At 35.4% G+C, this 27309-nt stretch overlaps 2 protein-coding genes and 4 non-coding genes across 6 annotated transcripts in view; 2 read left to right on the forward strand and 4 right to left on the reverse strand.

The window, feature by feature from the left end:
* Positions 1–27309, reverse strand: part of LOC131434782 (Krueppel-like factor 12) — a 398669-nt gene that overhangs the window by 154114 nt on the left and 217246 nt on the right. The window lies entirely within an intron of this gene.
* On the forward strand, positions 1262–1456 carry LOC131439686 (U2 spliceosomal RNA). Its single transcript, XR_009231169.1, has one exon. It is a non-coding gene; the product is annotated as a U2 spliceosomal RNA (small nuclear RNA).
* Positions 2313–2507, forward strand: LOC131439687 (U2 spliceosomal RNA). The gene has a single exon (XR_009231170.1). It is a non-coding gene; the product is annotated as a U2 spliceosomal RNA (small nuclear RNA).
* LOC131434783 (c-Myc-binding protein homolog) lies at positions 10317–10925 on the reverse strand. The gene is made up of 2 exons (XM_058601927.1): positions 10805–10925; positions 10317–10753 (listed from the first exon to the last, which is right to left on the reverse strand). The coding sequence occupies exons 1-2, from the start codon at positions 10817–10819 to the stop codon at positions 10412–10414; spliced, it is 357 nt and encodes a 118-aa protein (XP_058457910.1). The 5' UTR covers positions 10820–10925; the 3' UTR covers positions 10317–10411.
* On the reverse strand, positions 17771–17965 carry LOC131439684 (U2 spliceosomal RNA). The gene has a single exon (XR_009231167.1). It is a non-coding gene; the product is annotated as a U2 spliceosomal RNA (small nuclear RNA).
* Trnak-uuu (transfer RNA lysine (anticodon UUU)) lies at positions 19401–19473 on the reverse strand. Its single transcript has one exon. It is a non-coding gene; the product is annotated as a tRNA-Lys (tRNA).

Here is a 27309-nt window from a genome sequence, read left to right on the forward strand (position 1 = left end):
CCGCAGATTTTTCTCACTTCGACAGACACAAACGTAATGTACGATTCAGACGATCCGGCATCTTCCGTCACCGTCACCGGAACGTCAGCCTCCATCAAAATTAGTCAAATGAGTTTTCCCTTTGCGCATTCACACGATCCAGCAGAGATCCGGCACGTCAACGTCCGACAACGGCAAGCTCCGTCAACATTTCTCCGAAAGAATATTTGACGGACTGTGATTGTCGCACACATGCACGATTCATATGATTACGGTATTGAGCTGACGTTTGTTATGTATGTATTCGATGTCAAGATCCCACTCTTAAACGAAATATACCACATATAAGTAATTAAACTTATCAGTAGATTTGCAAAGTACGTTACGTTGTTGAGTGGAACTGATTGTTTTATTTTTTCCTCTTTCTAGTTAATTTTGAAAGTTATTTATTCGATTAAAAGGTAGGAAAACAACAGATCGCTTAGCTTCAAAAGCTCCCAGATTTTGCGTTAGTGGAATAAAATTGTGCGAAACTAAGTTCTTCAAATTCTGCGTGTAAGAAAATGACATGGCAATTACGTATAGGAAACCGGATCGTGTGAATCAGAATGACGGTGACGGATGTTGACGTTCCGGTGACGGTGACGGAAGAAGCCGGACCGTCTGAATCGTACTTAACTAACAGATCTTCTTCCAGATTCTTTACGATTTTTGCTTCTAGACGATGGATGACCTTTTTTTCTTTTGCTCACTGAAAATGAAGCCAAATTTCCTTGTACATAGTAAGACCCAGATAAATTTTTGAATCAGAGACAGATTCTTGGAAAAATAACATGGCAACTCTGTGTGTAAGGGCCGCTTCAGTCCATGAACTGGTGATGCTACAATTTGTTTGTTGAGGTAAATTTCGTACATTTTCACCCCTATTCTGTATTTCGATCGAATTGTATTATTTCGAACAAATGTGTAAACTCGTTTCATTTTGCATTTCGAACGAATTACGCTTTTGTATAGAAAACTCGAACTCAATCTAGATACAGAATGCAAAATTTCGCAGGGATGACAGTGATTAGCTTCAAATTGATGCAACATGGGTTACTTAACATCGAATAAATCCATAAAGTTTGTTAAGTGGGCCAAAATATATGAAGTGGCCAAAATACCTCTGTTACCCTAGTGCAGGTATCTTTTGTGGTCCTTTATTCTGATCGACTCTTTACAGCCATCAATAGCACAACAGGATCTACAGGATTTGCCTGGCATTGGTCGATCACCGTTCGGTATCGCTTCTCGGCCTAAAGGCTAAGATCAAAGTGTAGTATCTGTTCTTATCAGCTTAACATCTGATAGATCTCCCATAGGGAGACAACAAATGTTAAACTGATTTTTGTGAACGGGTGGAACGGTTAGGGGCTTGCTCCACTTCCACCACGGGTTGGCCCGGTATTGCAGTACCGCCGGGATCGGCCCACGTATAACCTATAAAAACAATCTCCACGATTTTGTGATCAACTAAAACGGCCCTTACACGAGACAATGTTATTGTAAATAAAAGGAGTGTTGACAACACTTTTTATCGTGCAGTGTAAACTTTGTCCGATTAACGAAACTATGGTCAAAAAATCAAAACTACTCATCGATCCAACAATACTTTCCCTCCAGAATGGAAACTATTTAATATATGATATGTACTCCCGCTCAATGTGTCAATATGCAGTTGCTTCATTTGAAGCTTCAAAAGCTTGATTTTTTCGAAAAATTAGAACACAAGCTACTAAACCAATTGGATTATAGAAGAATATACTTGTCATGCTACAATTCGTTGAGGTAAATTTCGTAAATTTTTACCCCTATTCCTTATTTCGATCGAATTGGATTATTTAGATCGAATGTGGAAACTTGTTTCCTCTTGTAATTCGAATGAATTACGCTTTTGTATAGATAACTTGAACTCAATCAAGATACAGAATGCAAAATTTCGTAATCGATCGAAATATTCTGATTCGATCGAAGTACAAAGATGGGGTGACAGTTTTGACAAATGAAGCTCAATGAGTAACAGATCCATTTGTATCTATTTCTGTGTCAATTTATCGACAAGGCATTTGAAACGTTGTCTTATTGGATCTTTACATTATTATTTTTTGCACACATACCAACGAATTGGTTTCGATTTGCATATCTTATGCGAAGCATTGGGACATACTTATTGTCAAATCTTATTAGTGCAGGTAACTTTTTTGCGGTCCTTTGTCCTGATCGACTCTCTACAGCCATCAATAGCACAACAGGATCGACAGGATCTGTCTGGCATTGGTCGATCACCGTTCGGTATCGCTTCTCGGCCTAAAGGCTAAGATCAAAGTGTAGTATCTGTTCTTATCAGCTTAACATCTGATAGATCTCCCATAGGGAGACAACAAATGTTAAACTGATTTTTGTGAACGGGTGGAACGGTTAGGGGCTTGCTCCACTTCCACCACGGGTTGGCCCGGTATTGCAGTACCGCCGGGATCGGCCCACGTATAACCTATAAAAACTATTTCCACGATTTTCGTGTTCAGCTACACAGAAAATAATAATAAAATGTTCACAACATGTAATTCAACGGTACTTTGAAATAGACATCATTTTAATCAACAATATATTTGATTGGTTATAGATAGAACCAATTTGCGGAATTCAACCGATGTTTACAACTGTTGAATACTTTCAGCCATCATTAATTTGTTTACACCAAAACTAGAATTCTGGACAAGGATTAAGAATCTTAAACTGAGTTCAAGAACTAAATTCGGAATCTAGGATAGGCTCAGTACTCAGTTGCATAAATCTGATTCGGAATCCAGATCAATTCATGAATTTAGTTCTAGAATTCTGGAACTGAACTTATTTTTAAATTCCAGTACCAGATGTCAAGTTCCAGATTTAGTTGCAGCATGTAACAGGTTGAATTTTTAACATCAACACTGGAAATGAATCCTAAAACTGAATTTAGGAGTTCAAGCTCAGGAATTAAATTATGAAACAGAATTCAGAAAAAAAAATCTGTTTTTCTGAAGTCAATTCCAAAGCTCATGTTCAGAGTTCACATCGATCGTTCTAGAGTTCAGATTTAAATTTCATATGTTGAATTTTGTTCCAGAATCTGAAGTTGAAATCCTAAATCAGAATTTTGTTCTGATTCTGAGTTCCTTCATTATGTTCGGAATTCGAATCCCGAACATAAATTGCGGAACCATATTCAGTTCTAAAATTCCAGTCAAGGAACCAGATCAAAAAATCTATTTTCAGAATAAAAATTCAACTAAGCTTAACTCTAAAACAGAATTCTGAAACTATATGTTAAGCCCACCCAGCAAAAAATATTTAAATTACATAATAATTACATTACAAATCACATAACATAATTTTCGTGGGGCACTAGCTCTACCTATATTGAACTGCGCGAACTATTTACTGTCGATACACCTCTTGTGTTTTGTAAACGCTTTTCTACTAGTTTGTTCCCCGCCGTTTGTCAACACAGATCAGCTGCAGAATTACCATTTTAAAATCTGAGTTTCAACTTGAAAAATCTGTGTACCATCTGGGTTGAATATTTTCGGTCATAATCTGTGAAAATCTGTGAAAAATCTATGAAAAATCTGCCATTTTAATGAAATATTCATAAAAATCTGTAAAAATCTGCGAATTTTGTTAAAATCTGTGTCAGAACACAGAATCTGTGTGGCAAAATAGGCTGTAGTTTTACAGAAAATCTGTGAATATGGTAACTCTGATCAGTTGCTTGCAGGGATGCCTAGGGATGTCAGATTTTTCGAACTACTCGATTATTCACTAATCGATTATTACTATTAAATTTTTCAAATTATTCGTTTAGTTCGATATCCAATTATAATCCTCTCAGCAGGCCGTTCTATTTTGTTGGTCGTTGAGCGCTTGTTGAACGACTTAACGAAATATTCGTTCAGTTTGTTGTTGTTTTTTCTTTTGCAAAAATAGTGTGAAAATTAGGTGTTACCTTCATATAGACAGAAGATTTGTTGTTATTCTACGTGAAGTAGAAGTATTGTATAGGTATGCAGTGTTAGTTAAAAAAAATAAGTGGAAAAAACTTCGGAAATTGTCCAGTAAAACTAGTCCAACGGGGCTCCAACTCCTCGTATAAAAAATGGCTCAACAATGGACCTCTGTCTGCCGGGTTTGTTGAACGAAAAAAAATGGCATTCGGTTCAACGGTCTGTTTCAAAATCGGCAAACGAAGGTCCCGTGTTGGCCTCCCGTTGAACGATTGATTGGACTTTCATTGGACCAATGATCCAACGTATTGGACCAATGAAGGACCACCGTTGAACGTTTTTCTCTAAGAGGGAAGTTTCAAAAGAATCGTTTAAATATTACTCGATTAATCGATCGATATTACGACATCTCTAGGGATTCCTGATTTCATCTGGCTTTGTATAATATTTAAAAATGAATCGTCGCAATGTAAAATGATGTAAAATGAACGTGTAGTCATCTAGGCTATTGTGCCGGTATTTTTTCCCGAAATTAAGTGGCGGTAGTTCAGAATCAATAAATATTGTAACAAAACATGGGTTCGATTTTGTATTGCGATGAAGGATGACAAGTAGGTACAATTCTGTATTAAGTCTTGGCAATATATATTAAATCTGTATCCTGCATGAAATCCGCATGGACGTATACAGATCAGTACATTACAGATAATTCTGTATGAATGGCATTTTGTTGGTAAATGAAAAGAATAAACACAGTCTAGACGATAGACTGAGATGTTTTAACAGGGTAAAGTGGTGCCATCATGACATATGCGAGTACTGTTCTAAATGACCGTTAAAATGATTAAGGAATCCAATTTGAGTGTCCTGTCTCTTAGTCTGTGGTACACTGGTACACTGAAAATAATTTGCACGCTAGCATCGTGAGCAAAGCATTTGAACTATCACTGTTTGTAGAACACATGAAATTCATGAAGATATACACTTAATTCATAAAATGAGTGTAAAAACTGTTGATATTTAGTTGAAATCATGCAACGTTTATCTGAAATGCACATCAAAACGGAAAGATATATCGTTACCTCTAGATGCTATATGAATTTCATATGACTATCACATTGTTTTCCTCATAGATTTCAATTGAAACACAGTTGACTGAATCAAGTGTTTTGCACACACATTTGTGCTGTGCTCATTTCTACTAGAAAAAGAAGTGTTTATCACATGTAGGTCCATTTAATAGCAAAGCACATCACATCCTAAGGAAAAACACATCAAAGCTAAGTGAAAAATAATCTCATTTTGCATCTTAGAGAATTTGCACATGAAATCTTAAAACAAATCGCTTTGGGTATGTATTGAAATGAAAAAGCATATTAAATTAAAGTGCTGTTTGCATATGAATCGATCGTGCAAATTTTTATCAGTGTAGGGTTTATGTAGCAAGCAGGTTATTCACAAAACTGACATGTAGCAGCTTGGAGCGAAATCAATCTACAGTCCAGCAACGCCATCGCACGGCATCACATTCAACATATCATGTCAATTGTATGGATGCGCAGTGCTGCTATTTTGGCGCGCACGAATTTGACATTTCTCTACCCTTCTTCTATGAACGAGATTAGATGCGGACTCGCCTGAGGGCGCCATGCTCGCAAAAAAGGATGTAGCCAATGATTTGTACAGGAAATGTGAGAGCTGGATATCTTGTTAATATATCTTTGCAAGTAATCAACTGATTCTTATAGGTAAACAGCGATTTACAAGACCACAAATCAGGCAAGATAGAACGCAACACTCGCACGAACTGATAGCGAGTCTATGTTCAATTTCTTTTTGTAACCTCTTACCTATGGATTAATAGCAGGATCACGAGAACACTGATAGTGCTGTCTACGAACCTTCCTCAAACGAATAAACAGTTGAAGGTTGTCGTTAATGAAAGGAGAATAGAACTTAGTCAAGGTCGCCATTTGTAATCGGTTTACCATAAGCGTGAAATTCGTCAGTTAGGACCAGTTTAATAGTTGGAGGATTTCCAACAGAAGAGGAAGAAGTTGGGCTATTTGGAAATAAAACTGGTTCAAATCCGAAATGAAATCTGTAAGTAAATTATAACTTGCTTTTCGTTTGATATGAAAAAATTCATCGATTTTATTTTTGTAGATTAGAATGTGACCATTTTTAACAGTAAATTTTAGGTACACCCCTTTTACCATTTGTGCAATTTGCGAACCTTATGTAGATATGTATGTATGCTTATATACTCATCTGTGTTCATATATGTGTGCATATTTATCATATATTAAGTTTTTTACCATCACTGCTAACCTCAATCAAATAAACACATTTCGATAGTTCAGCAGTACTGTTTGTGAACATAGATGCTTTTGTTTGTCTGTTGACAAATTGAATGAGACCATACGATTTATATCGCTTAAATAGAGTTTTAAAAACATTTGTTCAAGATTGGATACGGTTTGTTTTTGAGATTTATTAAATAAAAGTCACTAGTTGCAAAGTGTAAAGATGATTGTTTGAGATGTGTTCTTCGATTTTTGTTTAAGCTTGTTTGTAAACAGTACCCCTGAACTGTCAAGGATGAATTCTTGTTCATTTATGACGTCACGATAAAAAATCTAATTAGGTTTTGCACGATGACGACACAAATGAACTGCCGATGAACAAGTACACGTCGACTGTCAAAAAAAGTTCATTCTGTTCATTTTTGTGAGGTTATGTGATTATTAGGTTTTGCACGAACATGACATAACCTCACAAAAATGAACAGAATGAACTTTTTTTGACAGTCGACGTGTACTTGTTTACAGTTTACAAGTTCATCAGAAGTTCATCGTTCGAATGTAAAAATTGCAAGTCGCCTCACACTCAACAGATTTATACATAAATCGCTGCTTGATGCTGGAAACACATACAGAGCAATCTTTTTAGTTATTTTCACTGTGGAATATGTTTTTAACAGGCACTTTTTCGTCATTTTTTCAATTTTTAACTTGCAGTCGCAAAACAAAACAAGTACACGGCAACTGTCAAAGATGAACTTGATTCATCGACAGTTCATTTGTGTCGTCATCGTGCAAAACCTAATTAGGTTTTGCACGAACATGACATAACCTCACAAAAATGAACAGAATGAACTTTTTTTGACAGTCGACGTGTACTTGTTTACAGTTTAAAAGTTCATCAGAAGTTCATCGTTCGAATGTAAAAATTGCAAGTCGCCTCACACTCAACAGATTTATACATATATCGCTCCTTGATGCTGGAATCACATACAGGGCAATCTTTTTAGTTATTTTCACTGTGGAATACGTTTTTAACAGGCACTTTTTCGTCATTTTTTCAATTTTTAACTTGCAGTCGCAAAACAAAACAAGTACACGGCAACTGTCAAAGATGAACTTGATTCATCGGCAGTTCATTTGTGTCGTCATCGTGCAAAACCTAATAGTCACTCTAGTTCAAATGAACGGCTCGTGAGCAGTGATGCCAACTTTCCTTGAAGTAAAATCCGTAGATTCGGTTTCAAGTGTACCTATCAGGCACGTACCCAGAGGGGGGGCCGAAGGGGCCCGGGCCCCTCCCGAAATCGAAGTAAAGAAATTTTCATTTTGGGATTTTTAACTTTTATTTCCGGAATCAGGAACAGAAATGAGTTTTTTGGTTATCCACTAACAAGATGTGCAAATTAAAAGATCTTACCAACCAGTTTTCAATAACCTGCTTCTTTTTGCAATCGAATTTATTTTCGAGGCTCAAAAGTCGGGTTTCACAGTGATTACAATCAATGTCAAAATGAAAGGAAATGGTACTGGATGATCAGAAAGCGCCATGAAGACTAGTACTGAGCAAACATATCATAGTTTTGGCAAGATTCTGCGAATGAAAAAGATGTCCTGCCGCTGGATGTTGCATTTGCATACTCAGGATAAAAAAGATGAACGCGAGCACACTTCAGAAGCATGTTCGTCTATGCTGATGATGATGGTGTCGGTTGGTTACCGTTGACATACTCCATTATTATACGCCAGAGAACAGGACATTACCGATTTCGGTAATATAAGTATAAGTGTGAATTATTGGAGCGATTGAAAATCGGTGTGGGCTCTGAGAAGTTTATGTGAGTTCCGTTTTGGAGTTTTTGAATGCTACTAAGAAAATTTTTCTTTATTTTTAAATTTTATACTCATCACCCTGTAAAATTTCAAATATATTCAAAAATTTAAACTCGAAAAAAAGTCCGCGAACTCCAAATTTTCTTCAAAGAATGAAGCACGGAATTGGTATAGCGAACAAAAATAAAATCGCGGCAATTTAAAAAATCGGTAAATTTTTCGAAACGTCTTCTAAAAACGTGGTTTTCAAAAGTCTGCAACTGAAACATGTCTACAGCTTATTTTATAAAGCTGCTGATTTACAAACAAATCTGCAGGCATCTCTGATCCAGACACGGAAGTTGACTTGATGAAATTAAATAGGATCACGTGGGATTATAAGGCACTTCATTCTAATATAAATTTGTTAAAATCGGCTTGACCATCTGTTCGAAGAAACCAACAAATTTGGCAAAACTAGAAGAGCTTACTGAATAGTTTCGAAATATTTTTTCCTTCTTACATCGTGGCTTATAAGAACACACCATTGAAATTGAAGGTTTCAATACTCATCACTCAGCTTTCCCGGAACTAGAAGTCTAATCCGAACAATGGGACTAGGACTAGAAGAAATGTAAAAATCGATCCCTTCCCTTTGACACATAGATAAAAGATAGATAGATAAAGATCCTTCTTCAATGAAAAATAAAACAACAAATACTAAAGGCACAATAATCATCACTTAGACGCATTATTTCATATTTGTGGGCCCCTCCCGAAACGAAATCCTGGGTACGGGCCTGGTACCTATACTCGTATATTTAAATTTAACAGCTTGAAGCTCTAAGCTATTAGGTTTTGCACGAACATGACATAACCTCACAAAAATGAACAGAATGAACTTTTTTTGACAGTCGACGTGTACTTGTTTACAGTTTACAAGTTCATCAGAAGTTCATCGTTCGAATGTAAAAATTGCAAGTCGCCTCACACTCAACAGATTTATACATAAATCGCTGCTTGATGCTGGAAACACATACAGAGCAATCTTTTTAGTTATTTTCACTGTGGAATATGTTTTTAACAGGCACTTTTTCGTCATTTTTTCAATTTTTAACTTGCAGTCGCAAAACAAAACAAGTACACGGCAACTGTCAAAGATGAACTTGATTCATCGACAGTTCATTTGTGTCGTCATCGTGCAAAACCTAATTAGGTTTTGCACGATGACGACACAAATGAACTGCCGATGAATCAAGTTCATCTTTGACAGTTGAGGTGTATTTGTTTTGTTTTTCGACTGCAAGTTAAAAATTGAAAAATGACGGAAAAGTGCCTGTTAAAATCGTATTCCACAGTGAAAATAACTAAAAAGATTGCGCTGTATGTGTTTCCAGCGTTTCCAGCATCAAGGAGCGATTTATGTATGAATCTGTTGAGTGTGAGGCGACTTGCAATTTTTACATTCCAACGATGAACTTCTGATGAACTTTTAAACTGTAAACAAGTACACCTCGACTGTCAAAAAAAGTTGATTCTGTTAATTTTTGTGAGGTTATGTCACGTTCGTGCAAAACCTAATAAAGACAGGATTCCAAAAATGAGTGATCGGTGACGAATAGATGAACTTTAATTAATAAATTTTGAAGTATTGATTTTAAAATCAGACGAAAGATAAAACATTTTCATTTTAATTAATGCTATAAATGACTCTTAGTGATCATCGAATCATTCAAAATCTTTCTTTTAAGTGAATGTTGACAGATTTATTGGCCGTTATCAGAAAAAAAGTGCTCGAATTTATGATTATATCTGGAGAAGTAATGCGAAATCTAAAAATTTCCGGAGAGATAAGGAAAAATCCGTAGATTTTAAAAGGCTCATCCGTAGATCCGTAGAAAACACTGAAATCCGTAGATCTACGGATAAATCCGTAGGGTTGGCATCGCTGCTCGTGAGCGTTCGCCCATCACTAACGACGTTATTTCTCAACGCGTACAATCATCTTCACTGCTATCGCAATTACAATTTTTTGTATCTGGACGTCAATTACGAACAGTTAATTATTTTTAGAATAACACGATAGAACTAATTAAGCCAAAGTAGTCACGTCAATCAGTCTAACTGAAAACTACTACATCCGATTGTAAATATATGGACGTAAAAAAATTGCTAGAAAATCGCTCATGTTCCATTTATATTGAAATTTTTATTGTACGGCAAACATCGTACTTACATATTTTTCACAGTATTAAAAGTGCATTTAATCAATATCAATATTATGCATAATGCTATTTACTGCTCACTCGTACGTAAATCGTCAAAACGATTAGAGAGATCATAATCTTCATAAGATCTATCATTTGAGTTGATGGATTCGTTGACATTGTCGCTGGCACGTAATGAGCTGAGCTCCCGCTTTAACGCTTCGATTTCGTTCCGAGCTTCGTACAAGTCGCTCTCCAACCTAGCGATTATGTCCTTGTTCTTGAGATTTTCTCCGAAGTTTTCTAACAAATATTCCATAGCGTTTTCCGGACGATCTAATTTGCATCTAACTAGTACTTTAGTAAGTGCGTCCATTACACCGGTGCGATCCAGGTATTTTCGAAAGTCTTCCTTCGAACCGTCGATTGGCTAGAAGATGGATCAAATGACAAGGGTGTACACAAATTATCGATTAATTACCTTAAAACTCGACATCGCGATATTCTTTAACGCAAAACCGGCTAATAATGACTTTTTAATAAGTACAAATCGAATTAATTCCGAATGAAGTTAGAGCGAATTTGATCGAATGAGGAATGAGTGCAATACAAAAGAAACAGGGATGCCAGGTTTTTTTTTTCAAGAATCTAAGGTCGTCGAAAAATCAGTCTGCAAAATCTATGTTCTTATTCCATAACCCAAATGGTGAGTGGGATTGTTATAGTAAGCAAAACAAAGGTCTATGTTTTCCCTAGCAATATTTAACTTTAAAATTTGAAGTAGTGTTCTCGCTTCGAGAGCTCTGTGACAATATGTCCAACATATCGAAAATCTGTGAGGTTCTGATTATGTACGATTCAGACGATCCGTCTCCTCCTGTCACCGTCACCGGAACGTCAGCTTCCGTCAAAATTAGTTCAATACTTTCTTTACCGGAACGTTCACACGCTCCGTCCGCCAAGACGTTCCGTGACGGTGACGTACGTGTGAATGTCTCCATAAGAATGCATGTAATTCATGTTAAAGTGACGGAGGTTGACTGTGACGGAACGAGACGGATCGTCTGAATCGTACATTAATCTGTGCACCAAGCATCTTTGGCGACAATAATCAGGGATGCCAGGTCATTTTTAAAAAATTTGTTATCAAGCCAAAAATCTGTCTGTGAAAATCTGTGCACGTTTCCTGCACGCTCATTCAATATTACTCTCAAGTGAGTCATTTGTACTCACTTTTGCTTATTTGGTTCAAATGTCAAAAAGTGAGTAATATTGATTTATAAGAATGAGTAACTTCGACTCAGTTTCTAAATTGACAACAAGTTTTACTCACAGAGCTTTGAAAACGTTGTGTGAAAATTTACGTGCACTGAACTTTTCCCTTTGTCGGAAGGCGGAACTTTTCCCTCTGTCGGAGGTGGAACGGAGGAAGGCAGACGGATCCTTTCCAATGAGCGATGAACAGGTAACGGCTTCCTTCATTCGTTGGAAGTAAGTCAGCAAAGCATTCCTTATTCGAATCCCTTATTCAATTCGCTTGATATTGAGTAATATTTACTCACTCGAGCTAATTTTACCATTTGTAGCACTGAGTAAATGTTACTCAGAATTTGACAAATACCATATTTACTCAAAAGTGAGTAAACAAGCTTTGCTCACTATAGAGTAGTTCCACTTTTAACGAAAGTGAGTGAAATTGTACTCACTTTAGAGTAACATTGAACGAGCGTGTGTACCATAATAGCCACCCATCTGACACCGGTATGTGAGCACTAACCATTTGAAAGTAAACCGATTACGTTGAGCCCCTCGCGTTTCGAGCCCCAAACACTGCGATGTTTTGATACTCATCGCGACTCTCAAATTGTGAAAATTATCTCCATTTGATGTCCCAAAACACTGTCTGATGTATTTTAGGTAAACCGACAAGTTATTGTGAGAGAGTCGACCCAAAATTCACTAATTTTTGTGCACTAAACCAGGTAAACTCGTAAAACAAATGTATTACTGTTTGTTTGGTTTCGTTGCAATCAGTTGATTTTGAAGTTCCGATTTTGATCTCATCAAGATGGCGTCGTGACAGGAGGCCGATAATAGCACAAACGAATTTCCAGACATGACAGTCATGACAGTTGCACCAATGGTGATAAATTGGTTGCACTGCTGAGTTCCCATCATCGCATTCATAAAGCAGCCCTTACACGAGACAATATTATTGTCAATACAAGGAGTATTGACAATACTTTTGATCGTGTAATGGAAACTTCATTGGATTGACGAAAATATTGTCAAAAAATCAAAACTGCTCATCAATCCGACAATACTTTTTCTCCAGAGAGGAAACTGTCAAATATGTACAATGGACTCTTCTCTCAATGTTTCAATGTTCAGTTGCAATATTTGAAGCTTCAAACGCTTAATTATTTCGAAAAATGCGGACTCAAGTTACCAAGTCAATTGGATTGACGGTATTGACAATACTTTGGATTGACAATAATATTGTCACGTGTAAGGGCTGCTTAATGTAAAATTTACAATTTAATGTAAATTTAATGTCAAACCTTGAGAACCAGTGCTGTCAACTGTTTTTCCAAAAATCTGTATTTGGCGGAAAAATCTATCTGTACAAAATCTTTCTCGAAAAATCAAACATCGATTTAGGGCGGAAACTGATTTTGCGACCAAAAAAAAAAGGTCGCTCGACCTGGTTTACCCCTATGGAATCCAACACAGAAACTGAAAATCGGTATTTATCTGTATGAAATTTGAAATATCGGTAATTTGAGAGAGCATATCTGTATTCCTGTACCGAGTCCAAAAATCGGTATAAATACCGAGAAATCGGTATAGTTCGCAGCGCTGGTGAGAACCCTTTCGATCAGGGAAGCCAGGTTCACAAATTAAACTGTGTTTCACAGATTTTCAACTTTCTGCACAGATTTTATAAACGGCACAGATTTTCACAGATTCTGAAATAAATCACAGATTTTTTGAAATCGAGCACAGTTTACCACCAAACAGTATAGTGCGGATGAGTAAAAAGGTACAGAGCGTGTTGGTAGTGAGACCTTTCTTGGTGTGATGTGATGTGATGTGAAGTGAAGCCACCATCAGTTCAAGGACTTGCCAGTGGATGCGGGTAGACTTACAGTAGCCCCGATATGACTCATCCATTCACCTTCTTACTATAGCTGTTACCGAAAAGCGAACAAAAAGGGTTGGGCGGATACGTAAGTAGAGTCACTTACTCGTATTCCGCGGGAATAAAAGATGCTCTTCCAACCATAATATCCAGTGCTTGGATGAAGCATATCGCTATACATGCTTGAACCCGCCTGATGGTTTGTTTGAGAAGGGCGCGTCAGACTCATTTCAAACCTTCAGAAGGAAACAAGTTTTCTTCAAGTGACTTGGGCTGGCTATCCACAATCCCTCGTCCAGTCATCAATTCGTCCGATGCCCTGATGCTCCCTCCCCTTTACGCCCCCATGCAAAATGTTTTATATTGATAAATACAATGAAACATAGTGTAATGAAATTAATATAACATAAAATGATATAATAGATTACAAAATAATATAATACAATGTCATACAATATAATATAATATATTATAAAACATGATATAAAATAACAGTCAATGTAGAGAGTCAGTTATGATCTTCTATCTTCGCAATACTGTAGGAAGTAGAATATTTCTCTTCTAATAACAATAATAATATCCACATCTATAAAAATAATATATGTTATTATTATTGATGACAAATTAATAATAATAACAATAAATATTATAATGAAAATAATAATAAAAAACAATATAATATAGCACAATGAAATATATGAATGAATAAAATGATATGTTGCGTTATGCTATGATATTATATTACTTGAATTTATATGTCATTTCTCATCCTCTCATTCTGCCATCAACGCATTCCATCGACCTTTTGTCACCACAGACACACGGGTAGGCATGAAACAGGAACCAGTGAGGACCAAGCTCACCTTGTGACGACCTTGATATTTAGTTGAAAGTTACTTTAAAAATGATAACTTATAAGGAAAACAAATTTATATTTTGCGCAGAGGTACGTAGTACTACTCATAATAAACCCTACAATATAATATAATATAATACAACATAATGCGATACAATATAACATAACATAATAGAAATATAATATAACATAATATAATAAAATATAATATAATATAATACAATATAATATGATATAATGCAATGCAGTATAATACCATACAACATAGTATTTAATAACATAAAATAGTGTAAGACGATAATATATGAAATAATATGCTATGATACAATATAACAGGTAATGTCGCAGTGTAAGTTACGCTCTTCTAATAATAATAATAATAATAATAATAATAATAAAAATAATAAAAATACATGATGTTATAAACAACACAATTATATGTTGTAATATACTATGATAAACACTGCACTTTAGGATGGGCTTCAACCTACAAGCCATTTCGCACCCTCTCATTCTGCTACTAACGCAGAAGGCGATAGCACCCAGTCGACGCCGTTCTATTGACCAAATGTCATCATAGACGCTCGGGGAGGCATGAGATAGGGACTTGTGAGGACTTAGTTATCTCACCATTTGACGACCGGTAGTGAGACCTTTCTTGGTGCTCACAAAAATTATTTCGATCAACTTTTTTTGCTCACCAAATTGATTCCGATCTACTATTATCAAAGATAAATAATAAAGACATGTATGTGCTTACAAATATTTAAAAAAATCTGGTCCGTTCCCGGTACCTGATTTTTTTAAATATTTGTAGTTAATTGCATTAATATCATTTCGACCAAAGTGTGCCATAAAATCTCAATATATACAAATGAGCTAACGTATCGAAAGCAGGGATGCCAGGTGATTTTTTCAAAATTCTGTGATCAAGCCAAAAACCTGTCTGTGAAAATCTGTGCACGTTTCCCGTACCATAATAGCAGATCGGAATCAATTTGGCGAACAAAAAAGTTGATCAAAATCAAATGCGGAAATGCAAAATGGGGAAATGCGTGAATTATGACGAAATCTGAAAGACGAAGTATCAAAGCGTCGAATGACATTTCAGAAATTGTTAAAATGAGCGGTAAATGTTGTGCACTCAATAATACAGTCTCAAGTAGAAGCAATCTAACTCACTATCATCCAGAATTTCTTCTAGAAATTTGTGCCAAAAATACATATTGGTTTCGAAATCATTTATCTTGTTTGTTTTTTTTTTCGATTTGAAACATTACAGTGAATAGACACAACACCAATACTTTTTCAGAAAAATATAGAACAGATTTTAAATCTTCGCATTAACATCATCAAGCTCGAGTTCTATTTCTGACAGTTTTAAATTATACGACAGCTTGCCAATTTAGAACAGATATCCATTACAGCGTTGCGAATAGCCTTAATGCGGAGAAAATTCGAGTACTTTCCGAGAATGAAAAAACTACAAGGATCAGCCCCATGGGGTTGTTCGAGCCATTGATGTGGAACAAGGCAACCAAAATGTCTAATGATCTACAATCAAACAGTTCAATCAATCGTCACACTTTTGAATTCGCAAATGCATGAGAGTCTGCTTAGATTGAACTTTATTAGGAACCAAAACCGAACACGCGAACCCAAAATATAGACTTTAATTGTCGTGATTTGTATTTGTTTTGTAGCCGACCAAATTAAACCAATAGCCCAAATATATGCAATTATATATTTGTACACGATACGGATATCGATATTTAAGCTTGCGATACGGATATCGATATTTAAGCTTCCCTTCGCCAAACTTGTGTTCAAGTTTTGTATGCAAGCAGTTATTTTTATAGCGTTTCTCTACCATTACTACCATTCTGCGATTTCGGTTGAAGCGAGTTTCTTATTATCAATCGAGTTCATCTTAAATAAATTGGAAATTAATCTAATACACTCCAAATTTACCCTGGGGTAGTTGTCAATTTCTCAGGCGAAACGACATAACATGGAATTTCATCCGAACTTGCATGACACAAGATCAGAGCAATTAAAGCTTCAAATCGTTTTATGGCACTTTTTGTCTTGCTGTCTAGCAACAACCTACCCCTAGCATGCTACGCGTAGGACTGAAAAGTTAGCTATAATTTTGCTTATATTTATAGATTCGCGTGCTTCCAGCAGCTGCGCTTTAGCATCGATTGACCAATCAGAACAATGCTTTCCCTTTGATATATCGCTTACTCCTTCAAAACCGTCGACTATGGCAGGGAAATCCAGTATGCCGGAGATTTTTTGCAGACAAAATAGGACACTGTTAGCTATTAATCAACATTTCAATGATACATAATTAAAAATACATGCCTATGAACATTCAAATCAATACGTAGAAATATTTCCAATCAAATGGTGACATAATAGTAATAATTTATACAAAATTGACTGAGCTGTAATTGTTCAAAACCTGACCACATTTCTACGTGTATTTTTCTTGAGTTTCTAGTTTCCACGCCTAAATAGAAAACAAAAATGTGTTCCACATTAAAAAAAAATTATCCGTACTTGGACGACTCGACGTTGCCACGCAGTAAGATTTTCGCTTGTAGTCCAGTGAAAAGAAAATTCATTGGACTATAAACAAAAGCTGAGTTTAAGCAGTGTGCCTTAATAAATTATATAATTGAAAAAAAAAAAGCTGAGTTGATGTTATCGGCAATGTCTGTCTGTCTGAGTTAATCCTACTATTTGATTTTATTTATCTGGGATCTTATTTGTGTAATTACTTTGCAAATTAGTTCGAAAGGAATAATTTTATTCTTAAAACAAACAAAAAAATAATGATTATAACAAACAAAAGCGTAAGTTGAGATAGCTGAATTGAAGTTCATTTATTCTGAATAAAAAGTGTGCAAATTTAAAGGGCTACAATTATTACCTTTAAGTAGAGCTCGTTCATTTCGAACTAAGTAAAATATTCGTTATTTCAATCAAAATATTGTTAGAAACAAACTAATCCACTGAGAAAAATTAATTATGTTTTGTAGTTTCAAGCAGCAATATTTGCTAAATCAAACCAGATTTACTTCTATCACCATTTCAATGAAAAAAAAACTCGTTGCGTGAAACCCAAGATTGGTTATATTTTCAATTTTTTCTCTGTGTGCATAACTTCTTCGATTTTGATAATTACTTTAACGATTTCTCTATAAATATTAATCAAACATACCTCGGAAAATTACTGAGTCATTATTGATCAAGTTTTTTTTATTAAATTTTTGTATATTAGTGTTCAATTATTTTAATTCATGAGAAAAATAAAAAAAATCGGATTTTTTTCTCCAATGTTTCAAGCAAAATCCGAAAATTAACACCACGATTGCTTAGTTCAAAGCTCGCGATTTGATCAGCGAAGCGATCGCAGTAAAGCTGGCTGAATTCTTCAATAATTAACGTGGGCCGATCCCGGCGGTACTGCAATACCGGGCCAACCCGTGGTGGAAGTGGAGCAAGCCCCTAACCGTTCCACCCGTTCACAAAAATCAGTTTAACATTTGTTGTCTCCCTATGGGAGATCTATCAGATGTTAAGCTGATAAGAACAGATACTACACTTTGATCTTAGCCTTTAGGCCGAGAAGCGATACCGAACGGTGATCAACCGATGGCAGGCAAGCTCAGCAGTTCCTGTTGTGCTAGCGATGTACGAAGTAAAATGAAAGATATTGAACATTGAGTCCTTAGAAGGATTTATAAAAGAAGCAATTGAAAAAATGACATGGTCTACCTGTGCTCAATGCAGATACGTTGAAGTGTAAATTAATGGAAATCATTTTGAGCGCTTAAATATACACATGCATTTTCAGTCAACGTGGTATCAAACCATGAGGTAAAATAAAAATCTTCAAACAGACGCGTGCATATCTAATGAATGGCTGATTACAGGGTTATCACAATTAAATCTGTAATTTTTAGAAAAAAAATCAGTAGATGCTCAAATTTCAGATTTTAGTGTGTCGGTCGTTCATTCAATGAAATAGTGTAGAACCTTGATCATTAGAGTGAATATAAATAAAATTATCCTATAGTAACATCCTTGGCAATGTAGAGATTTTGTTACTGCTACATCGGGATGGACTTTAACATAATGTAATAGTGAAATCGATTCGAATAATATACCGCACATATACTTTCATGATGGAAACGCATACAGAGTAATCTTTTTAATTCTTTTCACTGCGGAACACGTTTGTTTTCACCATTTTTCAATTTGCAGTCGCAAAACAAAACAAATCACTGGCAGCTGTCAAAGATGAACTTGATTCATATGCAGTTCATTTAAGTCATCGTGTAGAACCTAATAGATTAGAGATGGGAAAAACAGTTCATTTCAAAGAACCGATCAGTGATGCAGAGTTCTTTTGATAGAACTAGTTCTCCAGAGCTGTTTGTTCGTTCTTTTCATATTTGGTTTGTTTATGCAAAGACTTGGTTAGGATACAGTGAGCAAAAAAAAGATCTCGATAAAAAGTTATGCGAGCAAACCTAAAGGTCCCTGGTGAACTGAGGAATTACCGTTCCCGAAAAAAGAACTACTGGTCGTTCCTTCCAATTCTCGATGAACAAAAGGTCCCAAGTGCAGATGGCAGTTTCCATTAGTTAACTTTCTCTTTCAATTATTACGGCAAATTCCTGTAATTTCCAATAAATTCTACAGTGCATATCGAAAGTTGATTGCTTTTGCTATTATCCTATTTGAAGTGTTTTAGATGGAAGGATTGCTGATTGGACCGTAATACTCGAAAGTAAACAAAGAGAAACTGTCATTTGCACTAGGGACCTTTTCTAATGTTCGTATTCAATTCATTTCAGTCGTTCTGATTCAAATACAGTTGATGTCATCAGACCTCCAAAAGGAAATTCTTATTTGAAAATATGTCAAACATAATTTGGCAAAATAGTCATACACTACCATAATATGCACATTTTAACAACATCGAGACTTGATTTCCGATATGATGGGAGGAGAAAATCATTCCTCGAATCCAAAATATATGGACCCAAAAAAAAAGATACCACTCGCCCGAATAGGGACTTGAACCCTAGACCGTTGGATTAAAAGTCCAACGCTCTACCGACTGAGCTATCCGGGCCGGCGATGAACTATTTTATAAACATCTACAGGCCCATTACCAAGACACTGTTTCCAACGAAGACGACAACTTTCTTGTTTCAATAAAAAAATGTATCAGGAAGATGAACTACTTCAATCTTTTGATCCTTAGCCTGTGATTATCTATAATTGTTAAGATTGTTATTACTATAATAGTTATCATAAAAAATAGCTGAGCGAAACGTTTCAATGTTTGTCAATACGGTCTACAGAAGGTGTTGGGGTGATAGTTATCTGTTCAGCTTGAGCTCAACACTTTTTACTTATGTTTTATGTTATTATTCATTTCTCGGCTAGTCGTTTTGAAGTTTCGCGAACCCCGCTCTAGTATCTTGAGTACCGGCAGCGCCCATCGAATGATGATTTTCTCGGCTTCACTAGACGACGTCATTAGCAGCGGCGAAGTTAATAAAGACATTTTTTTCTCCGTGAATCAAGTGGTAAGCTAATTAATTTTTGATGGTCTCGATTTGCGGCAAAAGATGAAAGTATCTTGAAAGTGTACTAGGTTTCTCAGCGTTTTGGATTTTACCTCGAAAGGCCACTGAAGAAAACATTATTATGTTCCATGTGTGAATTTTGATTCCAGATAATGTTTGCTGTTTTGACCATTTATCTTCTTTGTTGTCCAAAATTGATTATAGTATGTGTTCCAAAAATTATTCGGTTGAGTAGTTAGAGATACTTCAACTTTGCAAAATTACAGATGATCTCAATCAGGGTTACTCTGTCCACAGATAGAATTTTCATTCATTTTTCGTTACACAGATTCCGTGTCAAAGATCACATAGTTTTTTTTACTGTAGAAAATATCACAGATTTCTTCAGATTTTTCCGTAAGATTAAAATTTATTAGTTTTTAGATGTTGCACCAAGATTTTTATGTAGTTCATGAAATATTATGACAGATGGTGAACAGATTTTTCATTTTGAAACACTGATTATTATATGGTAGCTCTGATTTCAATACCGAGTTCTGAAATTTCATTCTCGATTGAACCAAACCGCTTTATTGGTGTTAGTTTAGGATTTAGGTCTAACGCCATTGAACTGAAAATCATGTTAGTTTCGAATCCGATTGTAATATCGTAATATGTAAAGATAGATTGGTTAAATCAAAAGCGATCATCATAAACTCAAATCTGTTTAGATTTATGAGCTAAATGAAATTATGCTATTGATTTTCATGAAACACATTGGAAGTTTGAAAATCAACCGGAGGAACTTTCAACTTTGAATTTTTGTATAGTAAACAATCATTAGCATAATTAAACCCTATTGAATGATTTTAATGGTTGATTACTCGACCTACAACCCCCAACTGATTAGGATTACCACAGCCACGACTTATGTATAAAAATTTTGCCGAGCCGCAACAAGATCGACGACTCTTAAAAATTAATTTAATTCCATTCATTATGACGCGAAGTGAATACAAAGAAAAAACAAATAATTTTTCAAAAGTGTTAGACCCTTCCCGCCCCTTAAGAGCAAATTCAGCAGCTGCCAGAAACAAACGTATTCCCAGTAAGCCGTTTTAGTTTTATTTATTCGAACAGTCCTACTGTCAAATTTAAAACTGGTATACGCTGCCGTTCTATTTTTTCTATATTTGAAACACAGATAAAACGCTACTGAGGGCATATTCAGGAGTGTTTTAGTTCTAGATGCATAATTTATGTCAGTTTTAAATTTTAAATCTAGAAATTATAACAAATAAAACTGGCAGCCCCAGCAGCGTTTTGTCTGTGTTTCAAATATAGAAAAAATAGAACGGCAATGTATACCAGTTTTAAATTTGACAGTAGAACTGGTCGAATAAATAAAACTAAAACGGATTGCTGGGGATACGTTTGTTTCAGTTTCATTTACATTATAGACCACCCATATGAATCTTGCATTTGCTGAATTTGCTCTGAGGCTGCCAGTTTATTTTGTTATAATTTCTTGTTTTGAATTTTAAGACTTACATAAATTATGCATCTAGAACTAGAATAGCTCTTAAGCAGCGTGGCTGGTAGGATCTAAAACTTTTGAAAAATCATCTTACAGTAAAACATTTCAATAATATTTTTTCAAATTTTTGAGCCTATCGGAACAAAACTCTGGAAGTAATTGGGAATTATCTTTTCTTATCTCAGACTGCGAAGAGTCAAGAGCTCGGTACACAGGCTTGAAAATATCACGAAACATTCGTGAAATGTATCATTATAACCAAAATGAAAGAAAACATATGATTTTTCGAAAGTGTAATACCCTACCCGCCCTCTAGAAAACTTGATTGTTTCCTTAGATTATATAGACAATAAACTTAAAACGCGTTTTTCTCGAAATTTAAAATTTCATTTAAAAACTTGTACTCCAACGTTTTCCTTTTCGTTATTTGTTCCTTTAGAGTGGTTTTACAGTTTTTTTCGTGAAAAATCACAGTTTTGGCTTTAAATAATAACCAAAAAATTCAAAAAATTGGAAAAGTTTAAGTTGTAGGTGTTACAAAGCGTTACATGCGTTACTTTTTTGTAAGTTATAGGCGTTACGAAGCGTACCATGCGTTACTCTTTTGTAAGTTATAAGCGTTACAAAGCATTACATGCGTTACATTTTTGTGAATCATAAGCGTTACGAAGCGTTACATGCGTTACTTTGTTGTAAGTTCTAGTTGTTACGAAGCGTTAATTTTTTTGGAAGTTGTAGGATGTTACTTTTTAGAAAGTTACATGCGTTACGAAGAGTTACAAATGTTACTATTTTGTAAGTTAATAATGTTACGAAGCGTTACTTTTTGGAAGTTATAGACGTTACGAAGCGTTACAAACGTAACTTTTTTTGAAAATTATGAACGTTACAAAGCATTACATGTGTTACATTTTTGTGAATAATAAGCGTTACGAAACGTTACATGCGTTACTTTTTTGTAAGTTTTGGACGTTACGGAGCGTTACCTTTTTGTACGTCATAGTTCTAACAAAGCGTTATATGCGTTATAGTTACAAACATTACAAAGCGTTATATTCGGGTGATTGAATGCGTTGAGAAATAATGTCGCTGATAAAATAAAGCATTGCAAGGTCGCGGCGTTCTTTAAGTGTTTGAATATTGATGAGCATGCAGCGTGCTTCATATGGTGGTAAAGGAAATGCTGTCCAATTTAATTTACGAAGTGCATATAAAAGAAATTGTTTTTGAATAGATTCGATGCGTTCTTCGTGAATAATTTGTATGAATTCCGTTACATCAAGCGTTACGAGGCGTTACACCTCTCAGGTTCAAGCGCTATGAGGAGTTACACCCGTTACTCTTTTGTAAACTTTGTGTGTTATGAAGCGTTATATTTGTTACTTCTTGTAAATTGTAGGTGTTATAAAGCGTTACAAGAGTTTTGGCATCCCAATTTTAAGATATTGAAGTCACTTGTTTGCAAAGTCTTGTGGATTTTGGTGCTAGAAATGGACATTTAGAAGGTCTTAAACATGTGGGATTGGAATGGTATGACAGTAAACGTTAAGAAATGTAATACAATAACCGTCTCTCGGTCATAGTCACAAATTTTATTCAAATTCCTAATAATAATAGTTTCAGTGTGAAAGTTTAAGATGTCTGGTAAAAACGCCGGTAAATGGCACACCGGAAATTTTCTACTTATGCAAACTTCAGTAACATTATTTTTTCATTCTGGGCCTCTCCCGAAACCAAAGCCTGGGTACGGGCCTGACGTTATGGACAGTGCTTACAGGAAAACAAAGCTTTTTTGCAAGTTTTCTTACTGACAGATTCGGATTTTCATTGCAACTACCCATAATCACTTTACGCCATCTTTGGAATCATTAATCAGTCTGAAAAATATTTCACGCGTTGTTGGAGTATTTCCAGGGGTATACGCATTAAGGTGTATCCAGATTTTGTCATGAACAAGCCTTATTATTAGCACTTCGTTTCAGTAGGAATTCAATTTCTTTCAACAATGTTGACTCGGGTAACATAAAGCAAAGGTAAATGATTTTTGTTCAAGAATAATTACTTCAAATGAATACAATCTCATCCCGTTTGAAACATTGTAATTTGGGTGCCAATTTAGTTACAATATTTTAAAGGATTTTAACATTATCAATTATTTCAAATTTTGAATTAGAGTGATTGTGAGTTTGAATCCAGCAAAAATTAATTCCCTTAATTTTGAAAATTTTACAAAAATAATATTGCCATTGTGACAAAAACAGGTTATAAAACCAATAACCAAAATGCAATCCAAATTATGTGGCTTTTCGATTTGAAGACAGATTTGCTGAGATGTGTGGTAAAATTTTAGAAAGTTTGGGAGTCGTGATTGAACCTTGTTTTAGCTGTGCCGTATTTACCATTTCAAAGCATTGCACACTGGGGAAAATGAATGAAAAACGCGACTTTACTCAAGAAATTCATAAAAATCTATCTTATTTTTTTCAATCCACCTAGTGGTGTATTGCTGTCTTTCTCATGTTTCTTATATTTTCAGAAATATCACTTGAATTTTCTGTCAAGATTTTTTCTTTCAAACTTGAATAAAATCGAAAACTTTCTTTGGGTATAAACTACCATAAACTTTTCAATTTGTAAACAGTTATGTTAATTTAATATATGTCTAAATGTGGCAGCTCTGCACACTATACAAAATTGAACAAAGCACGCTGTGTGCTAGGCGGTAGTGTTTTCTTATTCCGTACGAGCACGTATCGATGTATATCGGCTTTGCATAATTTTGTATGACAGTTTGAAAGTTTTGACACTCATCGCCCTATAATAAAGGATCTGGATGAAATTGCACACTATCAGACACTATCTTTTCAGACACTGAAACGTCATGCTGCTGCTGGTCGTTTGCATTGGAGCAAAATGCAACGAACAATGGACAACAATGGGGATCATTATGCATAATCTGCCCTTCTAATGGCTCCAAATTTTAAAGAATTATAAATATTGCTTATTTGCAAAGCGGTAAATAAAACCATCAGTCAGCAAATCAGAGATTATTTGATCTACTTTGTGCAACTTTTGCAGGGCAGAATTCGCAACAGTGTTTAATATCTTAGAGGATTACATAAGTTTGCCTTTCTGAATACCAGAAATTAATCCCGTACCGCCATTTGATAGTTTCTTTTACTGTAATATTCAAATCCAAAATGATATAATCGACATCAAAATTCTGTATGTTGTTATTTGGAACCATAATTGTATACCCAAAGAATTATACGAAATTTTCCTTCACTATACTATATACGGCCCATTTTTCAACCAGTTGTATTTTGTAGTAGAATTTTCTGCTGATTTGCTATATAAAATGCATAGCACCGATTCAAAATAGATTCGAACTCAACTCGTCACTCTCCATCACGAACGCCTTCACAGAAACCACCATTATTTTGCCATAATGAATTCACATTCTGACATAGAATTAATTGTAATATTTAATTGTATGTCAGAATGATAAATGTAACTAATCTGTACTTTAGTTTAGGTGTATCATTTCTAATTCTAGTGGCGAAAAGGCACAATTCACACAATCGATCAACTAATTGATATTCGGAATTGATAGTGTCAGTTTTATTTGTATTCACGACATCCAGTTATGTCGCTGACGTTACACACACATGTTTTTTTGGTGCATATCACCCTGTAATTCTGGAACCGGAAGTTGGATCGGGATAAAATTCAATAACGATCTGTGGGACTATGGTCCCTCCTTTCATTTGAATTAGAGTTTGCTAAAATCGGCTCAGCTATTTCTGAGAAAATCGAGTGACATTATTTGTCACATACACACACAGACATTTTGTGATCTCGACGAATTGAGTTGAATGGTATATGACCCAATTTTCCCTACAACTTTTTGATCTTCAACCTAGAAGTAGATCTAATGCGACCTACACAGAAAGAAAAGATGAAACTTACACGACATGTAAATCGATAGTATTATGAAATAGACATCAGTTGAAACGAAAATCTGATTTGAAACCATGATTGATGTGAAATTACATTAAAGTTCATTTAGTTTTTCATTGAACAAGACTGTATATTTACAAACCGCTTTGTTTTGTAATGTAAATTTCCATTCAATTGCCTGCTCCAAATATGTGCATGAAAATAAATGTAAAATCACAAAATATTTTTATCATTCATACAATTTAACATTCATACAATTCTAAGCCTTTTGGCATCAAAAATCGATTTCGAAAATTTCATGTATCCCCCCTATGGTGATTTTTCAAGATCTATGAAAATTCCACTAAGTGGACTATGAAGAGTTTTTTTTATTTTTTGATTAGCATCACTCTTCTCATATAAATAGGCAACGTAAATGCCAAGCGCTTGATTGGAAAAACGATACCGAGTAAGTGACATAAACACTGAAGCATGCTTTTGTGAACCACTCGAATCAATCTGAATTAATTGATGTCAAGAATGAGCCAAAATTTGTGTCAGGAATTTTTGCATAAAATGATAAAAAATTCATGAGACTGCTTTGAAGAAAGAGAAAGGCATTATCACACCACTAGGTGGATTAAGAAGGGTTTTTGCTGTGTAGGGCTAAACTTGAATACAATCCAGTACAAAAAAGGGAATTTGGGGGAAAATAAACATGATAGCGTTTCGTGCGGTCGTGGAATCGATCAAACAGATCAAACCCACATTCGTTGTGGATCACTCACGCAGATTGCTACTGTTCTAGAGATACAGCGATTAAAAAAAATCGGGAATGGTTTTTTGAGTTTATTAAAAACAGTTTATTTACCCGAAAGAATTAAGAAAAATTAAATTTCAAGAAAAAAATGATTTGAAGGCAATTACTAAGAGCTACCAGTTTAGTTTAGGCGCAGTTTTTTTTAACTATTAACCGTTTTTTTCGAACATGTTTAAACATTCATGGCCAAACTACGCATGATGTCGGCTCAGTGGAAGTGGAAGTTAAGTGCACCTATAAATCATTCTTTCGTGCGGATCTTTGACCAAAGAGGAATGTACCTAACTGCCCATATCCAGGACATGCTCGATTTAGGGGTCGAGCAGTTTTGGCAATTAAAGAGCGTGAACATGAATGGCTTTGATTCCCATTGCAGAAGTGAAGATTGCATAATCGAATCATTCATTGCCATTGCAAAATGAAATTCCTTTCATTTTTGTGTTTGAAACTGTTAACTCAAATTGCATAATGGCGGCCACTGTTACTCATGATTCTGTACAAATTCTAGCAACTTATCTTTTCCAGTTGGAAACTCTCAGCCGACCTTGATTGGTCAGAAACCCGTGCCAATCGATGCCGGTGGACTCCATGAACGTGGTGCCCCCAGATAAATCAAACGAAGTAATTTATTAACGCAACTGCCCTGACCACAGCCAAATCCAGGTGCCCAATCTCCCTCGTGACTGATAAAGTGATCTTAATGTACTTTTGACCTACATCACAGTGCCAATCGTAGGCCACTCTCACTTTCGCATTCACAATATCAAGCGACACGTTGGCGTTGGTTGGTAAGTAATGGCAGTTGATAGTCAGTTTCGGACCCAGCCCAAAGTTGAAAATGCTCTAATTTGTGCATCTGGTCGAACGGACATTCACAGGCAACTTTTACTCGTTTACAGCGTGATTTCTGCGCACGGGACGTTTTTATATGCAAGTAACAGTATAAGGATAGAAAGGTATTCAAATCGGATGAAAAGGTAGTTTTAAAATAAACTAACTGCTAAAATTTAGGCCCAAATCTACAAACACACATAGAGAATTTGGTAAGAATGGAAAAAATTTGTTTTAATCCACCTAGTGGAGTAATGATGCCTTTCTCAT

Source organism: Malaya genurostris, chromosome 3, assembly GCF_030247185.1.
Source record: "Malaya genurostris strain Urasoe2022 chromosome 3, Malgen_1.1, whole genome shotgun sequence".
NCBI classification, from domain to species: Eukaryota; Metazoa; Arthropoda; class Insecta; order Diptera; family Culicidae; genus Malaya; species Malaya genurostris.